Source organism: Equus asinus, chromosome X (assembly GCF_041296235.1).
Source record: "Equus asinus isolate D_3611 breed Donkey chromosome X, EquAss-T2T_v2, whole genome shotgun sequence".
NCBI classification, from domain to species: domain Eukaryota; kingdom Metazoa; phylum Chordata; class Mammalia; order Perissodactyla; family Equidae; genus Equus; species Equus asinus.
In genome coordinates this window covers 61,256,395-61,281,865 of record NC_091820.1, presented here as the reverse complement: position 1 = coordinate 61,281,865, position 25,471 = coordinate 61,256,395, and the positions used below count along the sequence as shown (strand labels likewise).

Below are 25,471 nucleotides of genomic sequence, written 5' to 3'. Positions count from 1 at the left end.
TTATGTACATAACTTATGACTGTTGTCATCATTTTACCATGTTGATTCAAGTGTAGAAACCTTATCCCTTTACATCCCTTTGACTTCCCCTTTTGTAATATACTTGTCTTAAATGTTTTCTCTACATAAATCGATTACCACATCAGACAGTGTAATAATTTTTTCTTCAACCATCAAACAGAATTTAGAAAACTTAAAAGAAGAAAAATCTATTTTATTCACTCATATTTTTGTTCTTTTCATTGTTGTTTCTTCCTTCCTAATGTTTTAATATTCTTTCTTTTATCATTTCCTTTCTTTTTAGAGAACTTCCTTTAGCCATTCCTGTAGGGCAGGTCTGCTGCCAACAGATTCTCTGAGAGTAACTTCATCTGAAAATTTCTTGATTTCCCCTTCATTTTTGAAGAATATTTTAGCTAGATGTAGAATTCTGGGTTGGCAGTTCTTTTCTTTCAGTACTTGAAAAAATGTTGCGCCACTTGCTTCTGGCCTCCGTGATTTCTTATGAAAAACCTATTTTTACGAGTTTGGCTCTTTTAGATTCCATATGTAAGTGATACCAAACATTATTTGTCTTTCTCTGTCTGACTTACCTCACTTAGCATAATGTGCTTGAGGTCCATCTGTGTTATCACATATGGTAGGATGTCCTTCTTTTTCATTGCTGAATAATATTCCATTATATATACACACCACATCTTCTTTATCCATTCATCTGTTGGTGGGTACTTAAGTTATTTCCATATCTTAGCTGTTGTGACTAATCCTGCAGTAAACGTGGGAGTGCACGTATCTTTTTGACACCCTGTTTTCGTTTCTTTTGTGTATATACCTAGAAGTAGAACTGTTGGATCATATGGTAGATCTATTTTTAGTTTTTTGAGGCAACTCCATGTTGTTTTCCATAGTGGCTGAGCCAATTAATGCATGTAAACAGCATTTTACTATGATCATCAAACTTGCTAAGAAATTGGAACTTAATTATTCCACCCACTATAAAGAGATGATAATTATGTATAACATGATAGAGGTGCTAATTGTTGCTACCTGGCAATCATATTACAATATATAAGTGTACCAAATTAACATGTTCTACACCTTAATTTTACACAATGTTATATGTTGAATATATTTTAATTTAAAAAACATGCTATTTTTCAAATTGTTTTTTGCCCTATCAGTAAGACTCTCACTTCTTTCAAGATTTTTTCTTTATCTTAGTTTTCAGAAGTTTGACTATGGTGTGTCTTGTCATGGATTTCTTTGGGTTTACCCTGTTTGTGGTTCAATCAGCTTCTTGAATCTGTAGGTTTGTGTTTCTTGCTAAATTTTGGTAATTTTCAGCCAATATTTCTTTGAATACTTTTATAGCCCCTTCTTTTCTCCCCTCCTTTTAGGACTTCAATGACAAGCATAGTAGATCTTTTTTTTATAGTTCTGTAGGCCCCTGAGTCTCTGCTATTTTTTTCTTTTCATTTGATTTCTATCTGTTCAGATTGGGTCATTTCTGTTCTGTTTTCAAAGTTCATTGAATCTTCTGTTCTCTACATTCTTCTGCTGAGTCAGTCTATTGAGTTTTTAATTTGTTATTGTATTTTTCAGTTCTACAATTTCTATTTGGTTCTTCTTTATGTCTCCTATTTCTTTGCTGAGACTTTCTATTTTTTTTTGTTTCATTTATCTCTAGTGTGTTAATAATTGCTTACTGTAAACAAAATAACAATAATAAATTATTGTAAAATAATTTATTACGTTTTTAAATCCCTGTCAGACAATTCTAACATTTATGTCATCTTAGTCTTGGTATCTGCTGATTGTCTTTTCTCATTGAAGTTGAGATTTTCCTGGTTCTTATTATGACAAAGATCTATTTAAACTGGACATTTTGGTTATTATGTCATGAGTCTGTGGATCTTATTTAAGTATTCTGTTATAGCAGGCCTCTTCTGACACACGTTCTGCTGGGGCCTGAGGTGCCCTACCTCATTACTATCAGTAGAGAGTGGGAGTTCAGCCTACTCACTTGGTTTCTGCTGATACTATCCTGGCTGGGAAGGTTAGGCTTGCCTATTACAACCTCTCCCCCATTGGCCTCCACGGACACTACAGGGGTAACTCATTACTGTTTCACTGGTGGTGTAATTCCTCACTCTCCACAAGGCCTCTTTTGATACTACTGCAGTAGGGAGGGAAAAGGTTTTTCTTGTAACTGCTGTGGGGGGGTGAGGGTGGTGGGGTAGTGGTAGATGTCCTGGTTCCCTACATGGTCTTCACTGACACTGCTGGGTCAAGGGGAGGACCTTGTTGACTCAGACTTCTCTGACACCACTCTGGTAGTGCCTTGTCACAACTAGATGAGGGTAGAAGTCAGGGCTCCCCACTCAACTCAGCCTTTACTGGCAAGGGTGGAGGTGCGGCATATTTTTTCTATGCTGTTTGACTGGAGTTGAGCGGTTATTGTTTTAAAGTTTTCTATCTTGCTTGGCTGCCCCTCTTTTGGTCCTTTGGCTAGAGAGAGCAGACTTTTCTTGAAAATATTTTTTTTCATAGCACCCACTGGCATTTTCAAGTTGCTGGGCTCTTGGGCACTCAGTCTGGGATATGTGAGGCAAAAAGTAAGCCTATGGAACTTACTGCCATGTTGTTCTTTAGGTCCCACGGTCCCTAGCCAGTCTGCCTCCTTCTAACTTTTTAGAAACTTCTTTTGTTTGTTTAAATATAATGTCCAGGGTTTTTAGCTGTACTTATTGTGAGGAAGAGGGAACAGTATCTTTACTTGATCTTTCCAGAAGTAGAAGTCCAAAAATTAAACTTTTTAAAGAATTGTTGTATCTGCCTTCTGGTGAACATATATATGTGCTTCTGTTGTGTATATGTCTAGAAGAGAGATTGCTGGGTAAGAGGTATGTGTATATTCAGCTTTGGCTTAGACTGCCAAAACATTTTTCTAAAACAGTTGTACCGGTTTTCTCTCCCGCCAGCAGTGAATGTATGTGTGTTTTGGTTGTTCTCTATCTTGATCATCACTTGATGATGTCTTGTTTTTTTTTAAGCCATTGTGATAGATATGTAGTGGTAAGCCTTCATAGTCTTAATTTGTATTTCTATGGTAACTAGTTCCAGGTGGTTTGTAGATTTAAATGTGAAAGCTAAAACTTTAATAAAGATTTTAGAAGGAAACAGCAAAGAGGATGTTTCTGATCGTTCAGTAGGAAAATTTTCGTAAATAGGAAATGCAAAGTACCAATCATAAAAGGAAAAATTGATAAGTTCAGCTTCATTAAAATTGAGAACTTCTATTTATCAAAGGCATTTCACATTAAGAATGAAAAGGCAAGCCAGCAAATAGAAGAAGCAATTTTTAATACATAGATACAAAAAGGACTCTTAACCAGAATATATAAAGAATTCTTAAAAATCAGTAGGATGGGGCCAGCCCAGTGACGGAGTGGTTAAGTTCACGTGGTCTGCTTTGGTGGCCTGGAGTTCGCAGGTTTGGATCCCGGGTGCAGACCTAGCACCACTTGTTAAGCCATGCAGTGGCAGCATCCCACATAAAGTGGAGGAAGATTGGCACAGATGTTAGCTCTGCAACAGTCTTCCTCAAGCAAAAAGAGGAAGATTGACAACAGATGTTAGCTCAGGGCCAGTCTTCCTCACAGAAAAAAAAAATCAGTAGAATAAACCAGACGACACCATAGAAAGATGGGTAAGAACCTGGAAAGAACTTTAGAAAAGACAATATCCAAATAGCCAATAAACATAGGAAAAGCTGCTCATCTTTATTAATTATCAGAGAAATGCAAGTTAAAAACGTTTTTTGACAAAGGTGCAAAAGTGTTTCAATGGAGAGAGGATAGCCTTTTCAACAAATGGTATTGAAACAGTTGGATAGTCATAGGCTGAAAACGAACCTTGACCTAATTAAGCTTCATCCCTATTCAAAAGTCAAGTCAAAATGGATCATAAATCTAAATGTAAAACATTATAGTTGTTTAAGAAAATCTTCAGGAGCTAAAGTTAGGCAAAGAGTTCTTAGTCATGACACCAAAGGTGTATAATCCAATAAAGAAAAATCAATAATTGGACAATCAAAGTTAAAATCTTTCATCTGTGAGAGACTCTGTTAAGAGAAAAAGACAAACCACAGACTTGGAAAAAATATTTGCAAATAGCATGTCTAACAAAGGACTCATATCTAGAATATATAAAGACTTCTCTAAATGTAACAGTAGGAAAAAAAACAAGAATTTTCGCTTAGAAAATGGGCCAAGGACTTAAACCGACACGTCTCTGAAGAGGATCTATGCATGGCAGATAAGCATGTGAAAAGATGTTCAACATAACTAGCCAGTAGGGAAATGTAGCTTAAAACCACAAGGAGATATCACTTCATAACTATCAGAATAGCTAAAATAAAAAATAGTGACACTACTAAATGCTGGTGGGGATGCAGAGAAACTGGATCTCTTCCACAATGCTGGTGAGAATGTAAAATGGCACAGCCACTCTTCCTGGAAAACAATTTGGTAGTTAAAAAAAAAAAAAACTAAACAATTAGATATATACTTACCATGCAACCCTGCATTCACACTCTTGAAAATTGATGCCAGAGAAATGAAAACTTATTTTCGCATATAAACCTATACACAGATGTTCATAGCAGCTTTATTTGTAATAGCCAAAAACTGGAAACAACTCAAATGTCCTTTAACATGTAAATGGATAAACAAATTCTGGTATATCCATATAGTGGACTATTGGTTAGCAATAAAAAGGAATGAACTATTGATATTGATCAATACAAGAACTTGGATGGATCTCAAGGGCATTATGCTGAATGAAAAATGCCAATCTCAAAAGGTTACATATGGTATGATTCTATTCATATGGCATTCTTGATGTGTCAAAAAATTATAGTGATGGAGAACAGGTCAGGGTTAAGGAGAGAGTGTAAATACTAAGGGATAACACAAAGGAGGTTTTTTTTTTATGGTGATGGAACAGTTCTCTATCCTGCTTTTATGGTAAAGTTACATGATTCTACATACATGATAAAAATTCATAGAGCTATACACCAACCAAAAAAAGTATATATAATGACTGGTGAAATGCAAATAAGCTCTGTGCCTAGGTTCATAGTATTGTACCAACATCAGTTTCCTGGTTTTGACAATGTACTGCAGTTGTGTAAGTTATTACCTTTGGGGAATAGCTGGATGAAGGGTACACAGGAACTCTGTACTACTGTTGCAAGTTCTTGTGAACCTTAAACTATTTTTTAAAGGTTATAATTTAAAAAACAGACAATACCATGAGTTGTCAAGGATCTGGAACAACTGGAACTCTTATATACTGCAGGTGGAATGTAAATTGGAATAACCACTTTGGAGAACTATTTGTGGTGCTTTAACAGTGCCATATACATACCCTATGACCCAGCAGTTCTACTCTTAGGTGTATACCTAACAAATGCTTACATGTTTTTACCAAAAGACATGTACAAGAAGGTTTGTAGCAGCATTATTCAAATAATGGTTCATGTTTTAATTGTGTTTGTTTTGAGTGTATACTAGTATTAAGAAAATCTGAAAATATTTTGGTTATTTATCTCACTATGGACTTACATATTCCAGACTGAATAATATTAGAGGTTAAATAGTTGTAAAATAATTCTTAATACCAGTTTAGTCACTTCACTCTGTTTCTTTCTTTATTTTTCTTTTGGTGGCAAAATAATTTTGCTTCCCACTTGTATGCTTTTCAAAACTAAGATATATCGTTGATCACATCTATATCTTGTAAACAAATACTTTGATTATTGCAAATTAGATTGCATTACAATTGTTTATATGTCTGTTGTCTTATAGTTGGTGGTCTCTTTTAGAGCAGTGACCAGGTGTTTTTTCATCTTTCGTATTCGCAGTCTAGCTCAGTACTTGGAATGCGTAGTGGTTTGATAAACGTGCTTATTAAACCTATTCAGCTCTTCATTAGTGGATAGATACCAGGGAGTTTTGAAGTTCTCTACAGGCTTCCTGTTTGTGTGTTTGTGTGTTTTTTAACCTACGTGGTTTATACCGTTCTATATGCTTGATCCTTTTGCTGGTGTGGAATAGATGTAAATAACTGGAGTAATTTTGGAGCAGCATTTGCCCATAAACCCTTAAATACGTCCACTAATTAAAGAAAGCACAGTTTGTTCTCTGTAATGAGTATTATAGGCAAGTATAAAGAAGAAAACAATTGTAATCTCAGTAACCAGAGATAACCACTGTTAACATTTTATGTATGTATGTTTTGTTTCTTAATGCAGTTGCATTTATATTTAATAAGGTTCTATATCCTGCAATATTCTAGATTTTTAATGGTAATATAACTCATTGAATAGCCAGAGAGTAATTTAGTCCTCTGTGTTGTACATATTTTTTATTTTCAACTTTATGCTCTTATAAATAATAGTGTGATATATTTTCTTGTATTTCTGATCATTTCTATAGCTATATTCCTAGACGTGGTAATTCCAAGTTGATATGAAACATGAATTTAGTACCTCTGTTCATTTTGTATCAGGATTTTTCTTAATTTTAAGCTTTTTCTTGTTATTTAAATTTTGAGCTTCTTTGCATTCTCATTTATAATACTATGTATGTAATGGGTATGCCATTTTAATTATTAATTTTGTCATGGAATTATAGAAAGTAAAGCTTGGCAAATAAAGGCATTTTGTGGAAATTGTTGAGAACTTATTATATCCCAAGGGTTTCCTCACTCTAAGTTGCCAACAGTAAACAAATTTATATAGTCATCCAGTGGAATATTATGCAGCCATCAAGCATGATGTTTACCAAGAAATTTGAGGAAATTCTCGTAATATACAATGTATATACAGATATTATCTTGTCTGTGTAAAACCAAAAATGTATATGCTTAAAATAAAAGATAGCTATTGGAAGTGTACCATGATTTGAAAGGTGATTGTTTCTGGGGAGTGGAACTGAGTACTTTTTTTTCTTTAAACTTGTTTATATTTTCAAAAATTGTTATATGTAATCTTTTTAAGTTAAATTTTTATTTATATAACAATAATATATTTACATATTTTTAAAAAACAAATAGTTCTACAAGCCTTAAAATAATAGCCAGTCCCTTGACCAACCCCTTTCTACCCATGACTTCTATTCTCTGCAGGTAACCAATTACAACTCTTGGCAGTTCTTCTGGTATTTACTTACATATATCCTTTCTACAGTCTAATGTTGGAATTTACCAACATGCACATACACTTTTCCTCATTCATTTTCCCAATGTATTTTTTCATAATATTTGCCTAAATCAATTTTGAGTGTTCGCTTTATTGTGACTGTGTAGACATTCACACTTAAGCCATTTAAAATACTGTGATTACCTTTCCCTTTTTGTGCACCTGTTTATTTTTATTGACTTAATGTTTTTTACCATTTGCTTAGTTTTCTATGAACCTATCACTAACTCATTCTCAAATTCTCCTGCAGAAATATAAATTCTTGTGTTCCAATATAGCAGGTAATCTGTCAGTTTCTTTTTTTTGTTTTGAACATACCCTTCCCAGAGTCCTCTGTCTTCTTGATCCTATTTTAGCTACCTCAGTGCGTTGTATCTATCTGATTTCTCTCTTTACATTCATTATGCTGTTTTATAATTACGTATCAGTCACCTCTGCCACACTGAGCTCCTTGGGCACTGTCCTTCATTTTGATGTACTTAGTGCTCATGGCAGTACCGAATACAATATGGGCTTTTGAGTTATACATAAATTTTCTACATTTACTAGAAATCTGTAAATACCTTAAATACATTGTAAACATGTGATTTCCATATTTATCTTTATTCCTAAATCAGACTAGTTCATTTTCCAGCAATAAAATTCTTCCTGGGCATATAAATCATCAACCTGATTCCTTGGACATGTCTTATTTTCTTCAGTAAGTGAGAAATCAATTCTCTGAACTCCTGATTGTTCAGAAAACTGCCTTAGGTTTAAAAAGTCTTATCATAATTAAAATATTTGTGAAGCACTCATTACTAAAGCATTCTATATTTTCATTTTCAGAGGACGATTGTTTATCATTTCTACGAAAGCAGGATCCCTTGGAATTAACCTAGTAGCTGCTAATCGAGTGATTATATTTGACGCTTCTTGGAATCCATCTTATGACATCCAGAGTATATTCAGAGTTTATCGCTTTGGACAAACTAAACCTGTGTATGTATATAGGTTCTTAGCTCAGGTAGGTTTATGATTTATATTCTCTTTTTCATATTGAAAGGTTGCATGGAACTGATAGTATTTTTGGAGTGTAGAACACATATATGCTATAGAGAGGCAAACAAAGTTGAAAATACCATTCCTGTGCATAAAGCAGCAGAAGTCAATTTTGGCCTCTCATGATTTTCTGTTTTGTAGTTTGTCCATGTCTGTAATGTCAGCTTTCTCAGATTGAGATGGATTTGCATGGGTAAACAGATTTAGCATTTTCTGTTAGTTCAGGAAAGTTAAACATTTATAGTTCTTTTATGTAGCATACATAGAAAAGATAGTAACTAAATCTAATTTTCTTATAGATGTAAAGGTCAAAGGGTCATTATTTTTAGTGGCCACCAGATATTCCCTTAAGTTGAGGAATGTGGGTAAATAAGAAAAAATTAACTTATTATAATAACAAAGAATCATTACAAATATAGGCAAGAATATTAAAGTCATTTCATTTAAAGATAAACTCAGGTATTGAAAAACAGACAAACTGAAGTTTAAGAAAAATAAAGAGGTTGATGTAGTTGAAGGTAATACAGGTTTACAGAATCAAGTTGCACTTTTAACTGGTACATCTACTTTGGGAGCAGATGCTACACTCTCTCCTTGCCTCCAAATCTGGACTTTTCAACCAGAGAATGGATTTTATTGGTAGATCCTTGCTCATTTGTTTGTCTTTAGTACATAATATAATTGGTAAACTACACTGTAAACACTCTGCTATTATTTAAATTAAGAACTCCTTTCCATTCTAGTTTAGAATGCTATATATATGTAATAAATACGGCATTTTAGTCATTAATTTTCTGTCCTGAAATTATAGAAAGTAAAACTTGATATAAAGGCAGTTTATAGTGATTGTTGAGAGCTTATTCTATTCCAGTGAAAAGAAATTAAACTGCTCTCTTGCATTCTCACTTCAATAACGCCCTAAAATCTTAGCTCATGTACAGGCACACCTCGGAGATACCGCCGGTTCAGTTCCAGACTACTGCAATAAAGTGAATGTCACAATAAAGCAAGTCTCATGAATTTTTTGGTTTCCCAGTGCATTTAAAAGTTATGTTTACACTATACTGTGGTATATTAAGTGTGCAATAGCATTACGTCTAAAAAAACAATGTACATACCTTCATTAAAAATACCTTATTGCTAGGGCTGGCCCAGTGTTGTAGTGGTTAAGTTCATGTGCTCTGCTTCGGTGGCCCAGGGTTTGCAGGTTCGGGTCCCAGGTGCGGACCTGCACACCATTCATCAAACCATACTCTAGCAGCGTCCCACATACAAAATAGAGGAAGATTGGCACAGATGTTAGCTCAGGGACCATCTTCCTCAAGCAAAAAGAGGAAGATTGGTGACAGATGTTAGCTTAGGACCAGTCTTCCTTGCCCAAAAAAAACCAAGAAAATACTTTATTGCTAAAAAATGCTAACCATCATCTTAGCTTTCAGTGAGTCATAATGTTTTTGCTGGTGAACGGTCTTGCCTTGATGTTGATGGCTGCTGAGTGATCAGGGTGGTGGTTGCTGAAGGTTGGGGTAGCCATGGCATTTTCTTAAAATAAGACAATGAGGTATGCCACATCAATTGACTCTTCCTTTTACAAATGATTTCTCTGTAGCATGCGACGCTGTTTGATAGCATTTTCCCCACAGTAGAACTTTTTCCAAAATTGGAGTCAATCCTGTCAAACCCTGCTGCTTCTTTATCAACCAAGTTTATGTAGTATTCTAAATCCTTTGTTGTTATTTCAACAATCTTCACAGCATCTTCACCAGGAGTAGATTGCATCTCAAGAAATCACTTTCTTTCCTCGTCCATTAAAGTTTGTTCATGAAATTGTATCAATTCAGTCACATCTTCAGGTTCCACTTCTGATCCTAGTTCTCTTCCTATTTCCACCACCACATCTGCAGCTACTTCCTCCACTGAAGTCTTGAACCCCTTAAAGTCATCCAGGAGGGTTGGAATGAACGTCTTCCAAACTCCTATTAGTGTTGATATTTTGACCTCTTCCCACGAGTCAAAAGCGTTCTTAATGGCATCTAGAATGGTGAATCCTTTCCAGAAGGTTTTCAATTTGCTTTGCCTAGATCCATCAGAGGAGTCACTATCTATGGCACCTATAGCCTTACAAAGTGTATTTCTTAAATAAAACATTTAAGACTTGAAAGTTGAAATTACTCCTTGATCCATGGGCTGCAGAATGGATGTTGTGTGAGCAGGCATGAAAACAACATTGACCTCGTTGTACATCTCCATCAGAGCTCTTGGATGACTAGGTGCATTGTCAGTTAGCAGTAATATTTTGAAAAGAATCTTGTTTTCTGAGCAGTAGGTCTCAAGAGTGGTCTTAAAATATTTCCATAAACTATGTCGTCAACAGATATGCTGTCATCCAGGCTTTGTTGTTCCATTTATGGAGCGTAGGCGGAGTACATTTAGCATAATTCTTAACAGCCCTAGGATTTTCAGAATGGTAAATGAGCATTGGCTTCAACTTAAAGTCACTAGCTGGATTAGCCCCTAATAAGAGAGTCAGCCTGTCTTTTGAAGCTTTGAAGCCAGGCATTGACTTCTCCTCTCTAGCTATGAAAGTCCTACATGGCGTCTTCTTCCAGTAGAAGACTGTTTCATCTACACTGAAAATCTGTTGTTTAGTGTAGCCACCTTCATTAATTATCTTAGCTAGCTAGCTCTTTCTGGATAGCTTGCTGCAGCTTCTACATCAGCACTAGCTGCTTCACCTTGCACTTTTATGTTATGGAGATGGTTTCTTTCCTTAAATCTCACAAACCAACTTCTGCTATCTTCAAGCTTTTTTTCTGCAGCTTCCTCACCAATCTCGGCCTTCATAGGATTGAAGAGAGTTAGGGCCTTGCTCTGGATTAGGCTTTGGCTTAAGGGGATGTTGTGGCTGGTTTGATCAACTTTCTCCATATCAGCAATAAGGCTGTTTTGCTTTCTTATCATTCATGTGTTGACTGGAGTAGCACTTTTAATTTCCTTCAAGAACTTTTCCTTTGCATTCACCACTTGGCTAACTGTTTGGTACAAGAGGCCTAGCTTTGCCCTATCTCGGCTTTCAACGTGCCTTCCTCGCTAAGCTTAATCATTTCTAGCTTTTGATTTAAAGTGAGAGACATGCAACTCTTTCTTTCACCTGAACACTCAGAGGCCATTGTAGGGTTATTAATTGGCCTAATTTCAATATTATTGTGTCTTAGGGAATGGAGAGGCCTGAGGTGAGGGAGAGAGATGGGGGAACAGACAATTGGTGGAGTAGTCAGAACACACACAACGTTTATCGTTTGTCATCTTATATGGACATTGTTTGTGGCTCCCCAAAACAATTACAATAGTAACATCAGAGATCACTGATCACAGATCACCATAACAAATAGTTACGAAAAAGCTTGAAATATTGCAAGAATCACCAAAATGTGACACACAGACATGAAGTGAGCAAATGCTGTTGGAAAAATGGCGCCAATAGACTTGCTTGGTGTAGGTTTGCCACAAACCTTAAATTTGTAAAAAATAGAATATCTACCAGGCATGATAAAGTGAAGTGCAATAAAACAAGGCATGCTGTACTCTTTTATTTCTGTTTACCTTGGTATCTGACTGCACTCTTACTTCCACCAAGTAAAGAAATATATAAAACAACACATGAATCCGTATTGGTGAGATAATATAGAATGATTTATCAGTAATGTAGGTTTTCTTTGGTCAAGGTAAACTATGCTGAACAGATAAAATCTCTCATGAATTAAGCAGCATTGCTAATAAAAATTGCTTTATGGCAGTATATTACAATGAAGTTTTGCCATTTCATATTAACCAATAACTGTATTTCTCCTTTATTAAGTTTCATGTTTACAAAATTTATTTGTTTGCATATTGTTCCTTTTTTTTAACAAAGGGAACCATGGAAGATAAGATTTATGATCGGCAAGTAACTAAGCAGTCACTGTCTTTTCGAGTTGTTGATCAGCAGCAGGTCGAGCGTCATTTTACCATGAATGAGCTTACTGAACTTTATACCTTTGAGCCAGACTTATTAGATGACCCTAATTCAGAAAAGAAGAAGAAAAGGGATACTCCCATGCTGCCAAAGGTAAACATCTTTAGATTATTACCTTAAGAAAAAAACCAACATAGACCAAGAAAATTTTACTACTACTATGAAAGTCATCTAACTAAGGCTGTTTTTCAGAGAGAATAAAGTTGTATTTAAATAAGAGAGTACTTGGTCAATTCTCTACATAACACCCCAAAAATATAGTTAATCTGAAATACGTAATTTATGCCAACTAAAAAGTTCAGCCCTACAGATAAAGGTTTGTCAGTAGAAACCTTAAAGGAAATAGTATGGTTCTCTTTTAATAACCTCCAGTAGGGGTCATACATAATTTTAATAATTCTATATGAAATTTATCTGTCTCTTCCTTAACATTCCTTGCTGTCATATAGCAGTTAAGAATCAACAAATAGAAGTGTCTTTACTTGGTATTTTTCACTGTCATAAAGTAAGTAAGACTTTCACACTTAGAAAAGGAAGCTTAGAGGTAATCTAGTCAAGCCTCCTCTCAATTTGTAGATGGGGAAACTTAGGGTCAGAGACATTCAGTGACTTGCCCATGGTTTTCAGTTAATAAGTGATAGTGTGCTGGGACTAGTATCTACATCTGTCTTTTGGTCCATTGTTCTTGGATAAGAAAACATTATTTAAATTAATACAGAAATTTAATATTGTAGATGTCATCTTGACCCTTTTGAACATAAGAGAAAACCATATGTTCTCTGATCTGAATAAAGAGTTTATATATGTAAACCTATTCTAATTAGCTAAAAAGCCATTTTAAGGGGAATTGTTGAGGGAGGTACTGTTCCTATTGTCCTGGTTTCCAATTCAAGCACTTAATGTTTGATGTAGCTGTTAAGAGGTTGGGAAAGCAGCTACCAGGTTATGGTGTCACTCTACCGAAGTCACTTTAGTGATTTGTAGGAAAAAACCTCGAAAGTATCTTAGTTCTTCATATGGTTGGACACATTTAAATAAAGCAAAAGGTAATAGGAATAAATATATCTTTAATGCTAATATAAATCAGTGATTTCTCCAGTTAAGTTTTAATGTGCATGTCAAAGTAACATGAACATGGAGCATTTGGAATTTTTTTTTAATGTCCTTTGTCTATATAAGCAAATATTTTGTTTTTCTAATCAAGGAACTTTTCTTCCATTTAAAGTTCACTGATAGGGCATTTAAGAAAGAGTGTGTGTGACAACCTCTATCAAATCCCTTTGATAATGGCTTAGAACAACATGGAGGTTTAAATCTACCATTTTTATATTACATTTAAAACACTTTTAAAAAAACCATTTCAGTTTCCATGTTATAAAATGTTAAATTGATAGCAGTTTGGCTTTCTGTCTTAATTATATTATTACAGAATGTGAGTAGGATTCTTGAATAGTCTTTGGGAAGTTTTCTGTACACAAACAAATTTGTTTGTATACCTTTAAAAGCACACAAATGGAATCATAGCATACGTTCTCTTCTGCAACTTGCTCTTTTCACCTAGACGTTTCTTTCGTCTTTTCCCATCGATACATATACCTCTACCTTTTTTTAAAAAAACTGCATAGTTTTCACTTGCCGTGTTTTGTTTAACTCTTGTATCCCCAATGCTTTTCCTGTCAGTTACTTAATTTTGTATGGTAAGAAGTGTTCTTTTAAGGACTTACACATATGTTTATGTTTTTAATTTTAAAGGTAATGAAGTTTCCCTTCTCAATTTGGGGATGATTTTATATCTAATTAGCATCTTTCCTAAAATTACAATTAACTTTAAACTTCACGTTTTATGAGAAAGCTCATGGTCAGCAATATTTCTGATAGGAAGCAAACATTCCAATTTGAAAAGGGGTAATTGCTTTGAAGTTTTTCATTATATGGTAAATTTCTGATTGTAGGAAATCTTTAATTTGATAAACATTTATTGATTATTTGCTGACTTTGAGGTGAACTGTAAGGGTATACTAAGAAGTACAAGACACTGTCTATGCTTTAAAGGAAATTAAAAGAAATCCAGCAGGAAAGAAATGCTATTTAATTGTTATAGGATGTCTGGAAAGAAGCCATCTGTTTTATAACTTGGCACTCTGGGTTGTCAAAGGTGTCATGCTTTGTTATTTATAGACTTTACATACTGTATTTTGCTTTTGGTGCTATGACCCTTCGCCCAAGAACAAAAAGGAAAAAGAATATTGAATGCTACATTAACGCAAAGTCCTTCAACTCTCCCACAGCTCTTCCCAAAAGGAAAATAAGTTAAATTACAGAGTTCTTGTTGAGTTTCATACTCTGCTAAACAGCTTTTCTGATTATCTTCCTTATCCAGCAGCAACTGAAAAGCCAGTGGTGCTGTTTTCATCTTTGAGATGAGGAAATTAAGGCTTGGAGAGGTTATGTAATTCACCCAAGTTTACACACCTAATCAGTGGCGAAGCTGGCCTTCAAATCAAGTCTGCCTAACTCGAAAGCATGTACTCTTAATCAATACACTTTATTGCCCCCCAAATGGAGTTTAGAAAGTTAATTCCAAGTATAAGAAACAAGGCAGAGGACCTGGGATTCCTAGACTTGGATGACATTCAGAATGCTTTATTTTAAATAAAGCCGGATTTTAAAATATAGAATGCTTTCACAGTCAGTACCATTGTGTGATATAACTGGTAAGATTGTGTAATATAACCAGTTTAGCTCATGGCTTGTGAAGTTGTAAATTTCTCAAATTTACATAAACCTTTAAAGTTTACAAAGGCTTTCTCATACGTATTCCTTATCTTAGGAAACTGAGAGAGAGTTTGATCACCCAAGGGTACATGGCCAGTAAGTGTTAGAGCTAGAACTTGAACCCAATAGTTTTCAAACTGTATTCCAAGGAACCCCAGGAGATCTTCAGAGGTGCTCTGGGGCTACCATGCAGCTAAATAAGTAGGGGAAGGCCAGACAGGAAGCACTGTGAGCCCCCCATCCCATTTTGATCAGAGTCTCTCTCCTTTTCTCTCTTTTCTGTATTGGGCTGCAACATAAGATTTAATTTAAAGAGAAGATATTACTGCTTTTTAAAAAAGTTTTAAAAATACTCTGCTGTACCATGATGATGCCTTTCTAACTATCACAGTAAACTAAGAACTGTCAGGGGTCTAAAAGGAACTACAAGAAGATATATATGAGATTTACCTGAAGTAGGCGATAGTCCACTTGGGGAGAGAAAAGGTAACATTCTTAAAAACAAAAGAATGAAGTGCTGATATGACTAGTACTGAAAATGTTTGCCATAGTATATGGTTAAAAAACAGAGGCTGGAGCATTCAGGTATAGTTTTGATGGAAAAAAATCAAACTTTATTGACCAATGAAGGATGGTTAGTATTTACTTGGATTAAAGAGGAATGAGGTATGAATGTAGAATGTAACAATTTGGGCGAAGAGAAAAGTTAGAATTTATGTACCAGACTCAAGGTATGATAAAGAAATTGGCCAGATGAAGAGGTGAAATTGGATGGATAAGGCGGGCTCAGCTTATGGAGAGCCGTAAAAGGTAAATGGAAGCATTTGGATTTAAAATAGTATTCACTATAAGTTCATGAATGGGACTGTTGTATGATGAATGCGGGCTTTTGGAAAATTAGCCTAACAGTAAAATGCAGGATAAGGGCATAAAATAGTATGGTGATTGTGGAGTGAATCAGACATTTCAAGAAAATAAATGGTAGAGCTCAATAACTGATGATAGACTATAGCTTTTAATCAGTAGGCAGTGAAAAAATTTAACCTAAATAATGACGCTTATTTATTCATTCATTGATTAAAAATCTTTTCAGGTGCCTGTGATATGCCAATCATTATGCTGGTTACTAAGAATACATTGATAAATAAGACTAGGTTCCTCTCCCAATAGAGCCTACAGTCTAATAAGCGTACCTCAAGCAAGTAAATATAATAAAGTTATGGATCCTATAATAGAAATCTGTATAGGCACCAAGGAAGGAATATTCACTTCTTTCGTGGAAAAGTTGAGGATGGGGAGTTGACATTAGGAGGACTTGAACTGATGTTGAAAATAGAAGTGGGTAGCTATTTGCATTGCTATGAGGGCAAAAGGTGAAGGTCCTTCAAGAGGAGCAGAATAAAAGAAACACGTGCAGAAAACAGCATGTCTAGTTTTAGGAGCCTCAAGTGGTTAAAAATAAATGGTAGAGTGTAAGGAGATTGTGGTAGAGTAAGGGTGAGTATGGGAAAAGGTGAGAGAAAAGACTGGAAAGGTAGATGGGAATCAGATCATAGAAATTAGAGAGTTTGGACATTGTATTATAGGCTGTGGGATCAATTTAATGATTTTAAGCAAAATACCAACATCACATTTTCGTTTTAGAAAAGTCACTTTGGGTATCAGTATGCAGGATGGATTGGAGAAAAGAAAATGGATGTTAAGATACTTGCTAGGATGCTATTAAAATGATCCAGATGAGGGAGATCATGCAGGTCTAAAGTAAGGTAGTAGCAATGGGGATAGAGAAGTACCAGGCACAGTGTAGGTACTCAATAAATGTTAACTTTGTTCCTTAGGCTTATATTTAGAATTTCATTTAAGTTTGCCCGCTACTGTTTAGTTTTGATTTCCTTTAATGAGAATTTGAAAATTAGTCCTCTCTGAAATGGGAACAAGGAGGTGTTTTTGATACTTGTAGTGAGGGATTTCTTGGTATTTGAACCTGCTCTTATTAAAGGCATTTCAAAGTTGGTTCCAATTATTATAGTACAATTACAAACACCTTCTGTTTTATACATAATTTTTAAGATGAAAGACTGCTAAAAATGATACATTTTCATTTGCCCCTCAAATTGCTATTCATCTCAATAATGATTAAATTGCATGCCTTTTGGAGTTAATTTTTCTTTGTCCTTTGATAGTTCTGAAAGTGTTTATTTTCATCTTGCTTGATATGTGATTATTATATCTCTTTCTGTCTTAGCACTTCCTCTTTAAGTCATTATTATATAATTCCTCTTCTTATATTTCTGTTCTTGTTTACTTTCTTTTACTTTCTTGTTTACTCCACTTTCTAATTAGATTTAATGTCTCAGACTTAATTTATTAACCCACTTGACTGGTTTTTTTTTGGTCTTTTTATCTTTGCAGCTTTTTAAGGCAAGAACTATATTCTTTGCTCCTTTACTTTTATCCATAGTGCATAATGCAATGCTGGCACTTTTATATGGCCTTTTTTGAAATTCTGGTTGCCTTTATAGTGATATTTAACTGGACGTTTTTATTGTTCCTTAATGATTCATAAGTCATTGAAAAGGGGTGTTAGAATTAGACATACTTTTGCAAGTAGCAAAATTGAAATGGAGTGATTTGTCTGTCACAGCAGGTGTGTGAAAGGAAGAGAATTGGAGCTTTAATTCGTGTCTTCAGTTCTGTAGTAAATCAGCCATCTTAGTTAGCTCTATTCACCACCCCACCCCATGAATTATATTTTGTTAAATCCCCTCATTGGTTTCTTGCTATTGGTGGTGGTGGTGATGTTGCTGCTTTTCCATTTTTGGAATCTAACAGTCTTGTAGTCTTGTGAACCTATTTTTTTAATATATTGATTTTGGGTCTCCCAAATCATGTCTACCAAGTGTCTGTGCCTCTCTTTACTTGTTCAGGGTAATAATGTTCCTCAGCCATTTTGAAACTTCAACATAATATAAACTTATAAATAGTTCAATGCAAGTTGCTAGTGATAAAGATTTGTTGACTGATTCTTAACTGTTTTTTTTAAATATTAAAGTAATATCTAACCTCTGTTAATGTTTATGTAAATTATGTTAGGCAAAGTACCTTTTCTGGTAATAAATTTATGAATTACACAGATATCAGAGATGAAAATCTTGGTCAAGGTCATGTTTCATAATATGTTTAAGTGGGTATACAGCCTACACTCTGTACCCTTTATTAAGAAAACAGAAGTCAGTAAAGCTGATATAGAAAGTTTTTTGCACTTCCCTTTTCCAGCACTGTACTACTTAGGTCTTTTTAAATGTGGACTGCATGTTGGTAATTATAAGGAGAACGAAATGGGAATTTAAACTAAAGTACCCAAAGTGAGGCTTTGGGTTTGCTTCCTCCACCCTGATGTTGTGTACAATTTTCTCCCTTTGTCTTTAGTCCCTTATTTAAGTTTTAATACCTCAAAGCATAGTTTACTAAACAGAGATGTTATTGTGCAGCTTTATTAGCCGGCAGTTGGTAATACAAGGTTTTACCTTAGTCATTCTTAACGTTGGAGAGAAATAGACTCCATTAAAATAATTTCATGTGAAATATAAAAGAGCTAATCAGCCTATTTCAGGAACTTGCATATGTTTACTTTCAAGAATAAAGATTCGAAAGGACCCGTTTAATTATAGCGCAAGTGTTAGTAACCTATAGCATATTAACCACTTGGTGGCACATGAACCCAGTTTTTTGTTGACAAGTACCTCTAAGGAGCCATGCTCATAATTGAGGCATATATGAGGTTTGATGTCATTGTCTCCTACTTCTCTGCCTCTTTCATCACAAGTTTAGTATGTTTATTATTTAATAAAGCAAGTTCTAGTATTGTTTCTGTGTTTGTATTCACTGGCATAAAAATGATTATTATTCATCTGAATAAGAATAGGTCACCAGAAATCATAATAAAGTCTAGAGAAATTGTTTTAATTTTACCATTTCTTTGTAGGTTATAAAAGTCTTCTATTCAGTGTTTGCTGGGATGGTTGATGCCAAGTAAAAAGATCAAATGATTTTAAGCCCTGTCCCTTTCCCAGGTAACTTGCCACCCACCTTTTTTAGGGTGTGATCTTAGGCAAGGCACATAAGTGTTCCTAGCCTCACTTCCTTCAAGAAAATAAGAAGATAGTAGTACCTCCCTCACAGAGGAGATAATCCACGTAAAGCACACTGCCTAGCACAGAGTAAGTGCTCAAATGTTAGCTGCTGGTTTTGTTATCATAATTGTTATTAATATTGCCATAATACTTGGTTCATTTCTCTGAAATCACTATAGACTTAAGTTTTTGGAATTTCAGAGGAGTCATATGAGGTCCTGATCCTTAGGAGAAGATTAAGCTTGACATTCGATAGATCAGTAGAAGATTGAAAACATTTAGGCGCCAGAGGCAAGAATCTCAGCTGGGCTGCTGAAGAGACAGGTATTTGAGGCTTGAACTCCCCTAGAGATCGATTATAATCCAGAGAGACTGATAATATTTAATTACTAGATATTGATAATCACTTCCAGTGATGTTAGCATGCATTTGACTACTATTACCCTTTCTAACATTCAAGGATTTTTTTCCCTTAATACATACAACTTCAGAAGAATTGTCTACCTTATAACCAGCTGATAGCTCTGTAGCAATTTTTACAAGTGGAAGGGTGCTTCTAGTGTCTCTCCACAAACTATAAAATCAATAGTTGTTAATAGACTGACTATGCTTTGTTTAACGTGCTGCGGTTGTTTCTTATTTTGATTGTATCACCTTATAACACAAGAAAAACTATTAAGAAGCCAAAGTCACCAAGTATTTTAGGGAAAACATTTGGGTTAAAGAGACCATGATACCAATGATGCCCATAAATAAGCAGCCTCCTTCACCCTAGCAAGCTGTCTTACAAATCACTGCTAATGGAAATATTAGTGTAACATGAGGCTGCTTTGCTTGGCGTTGGGGGTGGAATGCAAGATTTCACTGGGGAGGATTTGGGGTAGACTTCAGAAAGTGTCTCTTTTTGAAGTACTAGAAATATCTGCTACTCAAGATCATAGAAATTCTGAAATTTAAAATAATCAGGTTTGTAATTGGTGTATTCTCATTGAATAAATGAATTAGATGGTAGGAATTTTTTTGGCTTTACAGACAAAAGATGTATCTGTTCTCTGTAGCTTATAAGCTTCCTACTAGCCTTTGAAGGCAGGGATTGTGGCAGTGTATCTTCATCGCTGTATCCCCAGCACCTGGCACAATACCTAGCACATAGCATAGCAAGTATTCAGTAAAAATGGGACAAGTGAGCAAATGAATTTTTGTCCTAAAATTGCAAGCTAACCGTTGTTAGGGCAATGGTCGACATGCTTTTAAAATAGTGTTTTTCCTTTTATGTAGTCTTTGGACTAACCTGCATCAGAATCACCTGACAGCTTGATAAAATGCAGATTCCTGGCTTCATCCAAGCCCTACTGAATCAATTTCTGGGGTGAGCCCTGGGAACCTGTATTTTTACCAAAGCCCATCACTGTTGTGGGTACAAGATATGTAGCAGCATGATTTGCCTTTATTTATTTTTTTTATTGAGTTATTGAAAGGTTACAATCTTGTGAAATTTCAATTGTACATTAATGTTTGTCAGTCATGTTGTAGGTGCACCACTTCACCCTTTGTGCCCACCCCCCACCCCACCTTTCCCCTGGTATCCACTAAACTGTTCTTGGTCCATAGTTTTAAATTCCTCATATGAGTGGAGTCAAACACAGATTATCTTTCTCTCGCTGGCTTATTTCACTTAACATAATTCTCTCAAGGTCCATCCCTGTTATTGCAAATGGAATGATTTTGTTCTGTTTTGCAGCTGAGTAGTATTCCATTGTATATATGTACCACATCTTCTTTATCCATTCATCTGTGGATGGGCACTTAGGTTGCTTCCACGTCTTGGCTATTGTAAACAGTGCTGCAATAAACATTGGGGTGCACAGGACTTTTGGGATTGCTGACTTCAGGTTCTTTGGATAAATACCCAGTAGTGGGATGGCTGGATCGTATGGTAGTTCTATTTTTAGTTTTTTGAGGAATCTCCATACTGTTTTCCATAGTGGCTGCACCAGTTTGCATTCCCACCAGCAGTGTATGAGGGTTCCTTTTTCTCCGCAACCTCTCCAACATTTGTTGCTATTAGTTTTAGATATTTTTGTCATTCTAACGGGTGTAAGGTGATATCTTAGTGTAGTTTTGATTTGCATTTCCCTGATGATCAGCGATGATGAGCATCTTTTCATGTGCCTATTGGCCATCAGTATATCTTCTTTGGAGAAATGTCTGTTCACGTCTCCAGCCCATTTTTTGATTGGGTTGTCTGATGTATTGTGGTTGAGTTGCGAGAGTTCTTTATATATTAAGGATATTAAGCCTTTGTCAGATATATGACTTGCAAATATTTTTTCCCAGTTAGTGGGTTGTTTTTTTGTTTCAATCCTGTTTTCATTTGCCTTGAAGAAGCTCTTTAATCTGATGAAGTCCCATTTGTTTATTCTTTCTATTGTTTCCCTTCTCTGAGAAGGCATGGTGTCCGAAAAGATCCTTTTAATACTGATGTCAAAGAGTGTACTGCCTACGTTTTCTTCCAGAAGCCTTATGGTTTCAGGTCTCACCTTTAGGTCTTTAATCCATTTTGAGTTTATTTTGGTGAATGGTGAAAAAGAATGGTCAATTTTCATTCTTTTACATGTGGCTTTCCAGTTTTCCCAGCACCATTTGTTGAAAAGACTTTCTTTTCTCCATTGTATGCCCTCAGCTCCTTTGTCAAAGATAAGCTGTCCATAGATGTGTGGTTTTATTTCTGGGCTTTCCATTCTGTTCCATTGATCCGTGCACCTGTTTTTTGTACCAGTACCATGCTGTTTTGATTACTGTAGCTTTGTAGTATGTTTTGAAGTCAGGGATTGTGATGCCTCCCATTTTGTTCATTTTTCTCAGGATTGCTTTAGAAATTCGGGGTCTTTTGTTGCCCCATATGAATTTTAGGATTCTTTGTTCTAATTCTGTAAAGAATGTCATTGGGATTCTGATTGGGATGGCGTTGAATCTGTAGATTGCTTTGGTAGAATGGACATTTTAACTATGTTTATTCTTCCAATCCATGTACATGGAATGTCTTTCCATCTCCTTATGTCGTCATCCAATTCTGTCAGAAAGGCCTTGTAATTTTCATTATATAGGTCCTTCACTTCCTTAGTTAAATTTACCCCAAGGTATTTTATTCTTTTTGTTGCGATTGTGAATGGTATTGTATTCTTGAGTTCTTTTTCTGTTGGTTCATTACTGGAGTATAGAAATGCTACTGATTTATGCAAATTGATTTTATACCCTGCAACTTTGCTGTAGTTGTTGATTACTTCTAACAGTTTTCCAATGGATTCTTTGGGGTTTTCTATATATAAGATCATGTCGTCTGCAAACAGCAAGAGTTTCACTTCTTCCCTCCCTATTTGGATTTCTTTTATTCCTTTTTCTTGCCTGATTGCTCTGGCCAGGACCTCCAGTACTATGTTAAATAAGAGTGGTGATAGAGGGCATCCTTGTCTCGTTCCAGTTTTCAGGGGGATGGCCAGTTTTTGCCCATTGAGTATGATGTTGGCTATGGGTTTGTCGTATATGGCCTTTATTATGTTGAGGTAGTTTCCTTCTATGCCCCTTTTGTTCAGAGTTTTTATCATAAATGGCTGTTGGATCTTGTCAAATGCCTTCTCTGCATCTATTGAGATGATCATGTGGTTTTTATTCCTCAGTTTGTTGATGTGGTGTATCACGTTGATTGATTTGCGGATGTTGAACCATCCCTGTGTCCCTGGTATGAATCCCACCTGATCCTGATGTATGATTCTTTTGATGAATTGCTGAATTCTGGTTGCCAAAATTTTGTTTAGAATTTTTGCATCTAAATTCATCAGTGATATTGGCCTGTAGTTCTCTTTTTTCGTGGTGTCCTTGTCAGGTTTTGGTATCAGCGTGATGTTGGCCTCATAGAATGTGTTAGGAAGTGTTCCATCGTCCGTAATTTTTTGGAATAGCTTGAAAAGGATAGGTATTAAATCCTCTCTGAAAGTTTGGTAGAATTCCCCAGGAAAGCCATCTGGTCCTGGGGTTTTATTCTTTGGGATGGTTTTGATTGCTGTTTCAATCTCTTTCCTTGTGATTGGTCTGTTCAAATTGTCTGCCTCTTCTTGAGTGAGCTTTGGGAGATTGTAGGAGTCCAAGAATTTATCCATTTCCTCTAGGTTGTCCATTCTGTTGGCATATAGTTTTTTGTAGTATTCTCTTATAATCTGTTGTATTTCTGCAGAGTCTGTTGTTATTTCTCCTCGCTCATTTCTGATTTTGTTTATCTGAGCTTTCTCCCTTTTTTTCTTTGTAAGTCTGGCTAGTGGTTTGTCAATTTTATTTATCTTCTCAAAAAACCAGCTCTTTGTCTCATTGATCCTTTCTACTGCCTTTTTCGTTTCAATAGTATTTATTTCTGCTCTGATTTTTATTATTTCTCTCCTTCTGCTGACTTTGGGCTTCATTTGTTCTTTTTTCTCTAGTTCAGTTAGGTGTGCTTTAAGATTGCTTATTTGGGATTTTTCTTGTTTGTTAAGATGTGCCTGTATTGCGATGAATTTTCCTCTTAATACAGCTTTTGCTGTATCCCATATGAGTTGGTATGGCATGCTATCATTTTCATTTGTTTCCACGTATTTTTTGATTTCTTCTTTAATTTGTTCAGTGATCCATTGCTTGTTCAGTAGTGTGTTGTTTGGTCTCCACATCTTTGTGCCTTTCTCAGCTTTTTTCTTGTAATTAATTTCTAGCCTTATAGCACTATGATCTGAGAAGATGCTTGTTATTATTTCAATTTTTTTTAATTTGTAGAGGCTTGCCTTGTTTCCCAACATATGGTCTATCCTAGAGAATGTTCCATGTGCACTTGAGAAGAACGTGTATTCAGCTCCTTCAGGGTGGAGAAATCTATATATGTCTATTAAGTCCAATTGTTTTAGTTTTTCATTCAGCTCCACTATTTCCTTGTTGATTTTCTGTCTGGATGATCTGTCCATTGATGTGAGTGGGGTGTTGAGGTCCCCTACTATTATTGTGTTGTTTTTAACATCTTCCTTTAGGTCTGTTAATAGTTGCTTTATGAATCTTGGTGCTCCTGTGTTGGGTGCATAGATATTTATAAGCGTTATTTCTTCTTGATGAAGTGTCCCTTTGATCATTATATATTGTCCCTCTATATTGTCTCTCTTTACCTGTCTTATTTTGAAATCCACTTGGTCTGATATGAGAATTGCAACACCTGCCTTTTTTTCCTTGCTATTTGCTTGAAGTATTGTCCTCCACCCCTTCACCCTGAGTCTGTGTTTGTCCTTGGGGCTGAGGTGTGTTTCCTGGAGGCAACAAATTGTTGGATCTTGTTCTTTAATCCATTTTGCCACTCCATGTCTTTTTATTGGAGAGTTCAATCCGTTCACATTGAGAGTGATTATTGATGCATGTGGACTTAATGCTGTCAATCTGTCGCTCATTATCTTGTTTTCCTGTGTTTCTTTTCCTGTGTGCTTTAGACTACCCATTTAATACTGCAGTTTCTTATGCTGGGTTTCTTAGATTTTTCCTTATCTATGATTTGTGACTCTGTTCTGTACTTTATTTTAGTGTCTACCTTGAAGTTTGTATTTAGAATCTCGTGTATAATATAGTCTATTCTCTGGTGGTCTCTTACTTACTCGACCAATACTGATTTAGACCCTTTTCTCTTCCCCTCCTAAATAATTATTTTCATTTTTTATTCCAACTCGTCTTATTAATTTGTAGTTAGAGTGCTAAGATCGTCCTTGTTTTGGTAGTTTCCTTATTTTTACCCTAATGCTATAGTTGAATATTTGCTATCCTGTTCTGGTTCTATCCATCGGTCTCCCTAGTCTGTGGATTGTGTCCCCTTTCTCCCTTTTTTCTTTTTTCAAGTATGAGAGCCTTCTTGAGGATTTCTTGTAATGGAGGGCTTTTAGTTACAAATTCCCTTAACTTTTGTTTGTCTGGAAAAGATTTAATTTCTCCCTCATATCTGAAGGAAATTCTTGCTGGATAGAGTATTCTTGGCTGAAGGTTTTTATCCTTTAAAGCTTTGAATATATCACTCCATTCTCTCCTAGCTTGTAGGGTTTCTGTAGAGAAATCCGCTGACAGTCTGATAGGGGCTCCTTTATAGGTTATTCTCTTTTTTTTCTTACTTCCCTGAGTATTCTTTCCTTATCATTCCTATTTGCCAACTTTACTATTATGTGCCTTGCGGTGGGTCTTTTTACATTGACA

General features: G+C 35.5%; 1 protein-coding gene across 15 annotated transcripts in view; it reads left to right on the top strand.

The window, feature by feature from the left end:
* The window catches only part of ATRX (ATRX chromatin remodeler), a 241,434-nt gene that overhangs the window by 198,118 nt on the left and 17,845 nt on the right, over window positions 1–25,471 (top strand). For 14 of the 15 annotated variants that reach the window (XM_070502810.1, XM_070502821.1, XM_070502817.1 and 11 more), the window contains 2 exons: window positions 8,093–8,270; window positions 12,219–12,413. In XM_070502810.1, coding sequence (XP_070358911.1) covers window positions 8,093–8,270; window positions 12,219–12,413 — 373 coding nt within the window. The remainder of the gene's footprint in view (window positions 1–8,092; window positions 8,271–12,218; window positions 12,414–25,471) is intronic. The other variant, XM_070502814.1, reaches the window with a different exon arrangement.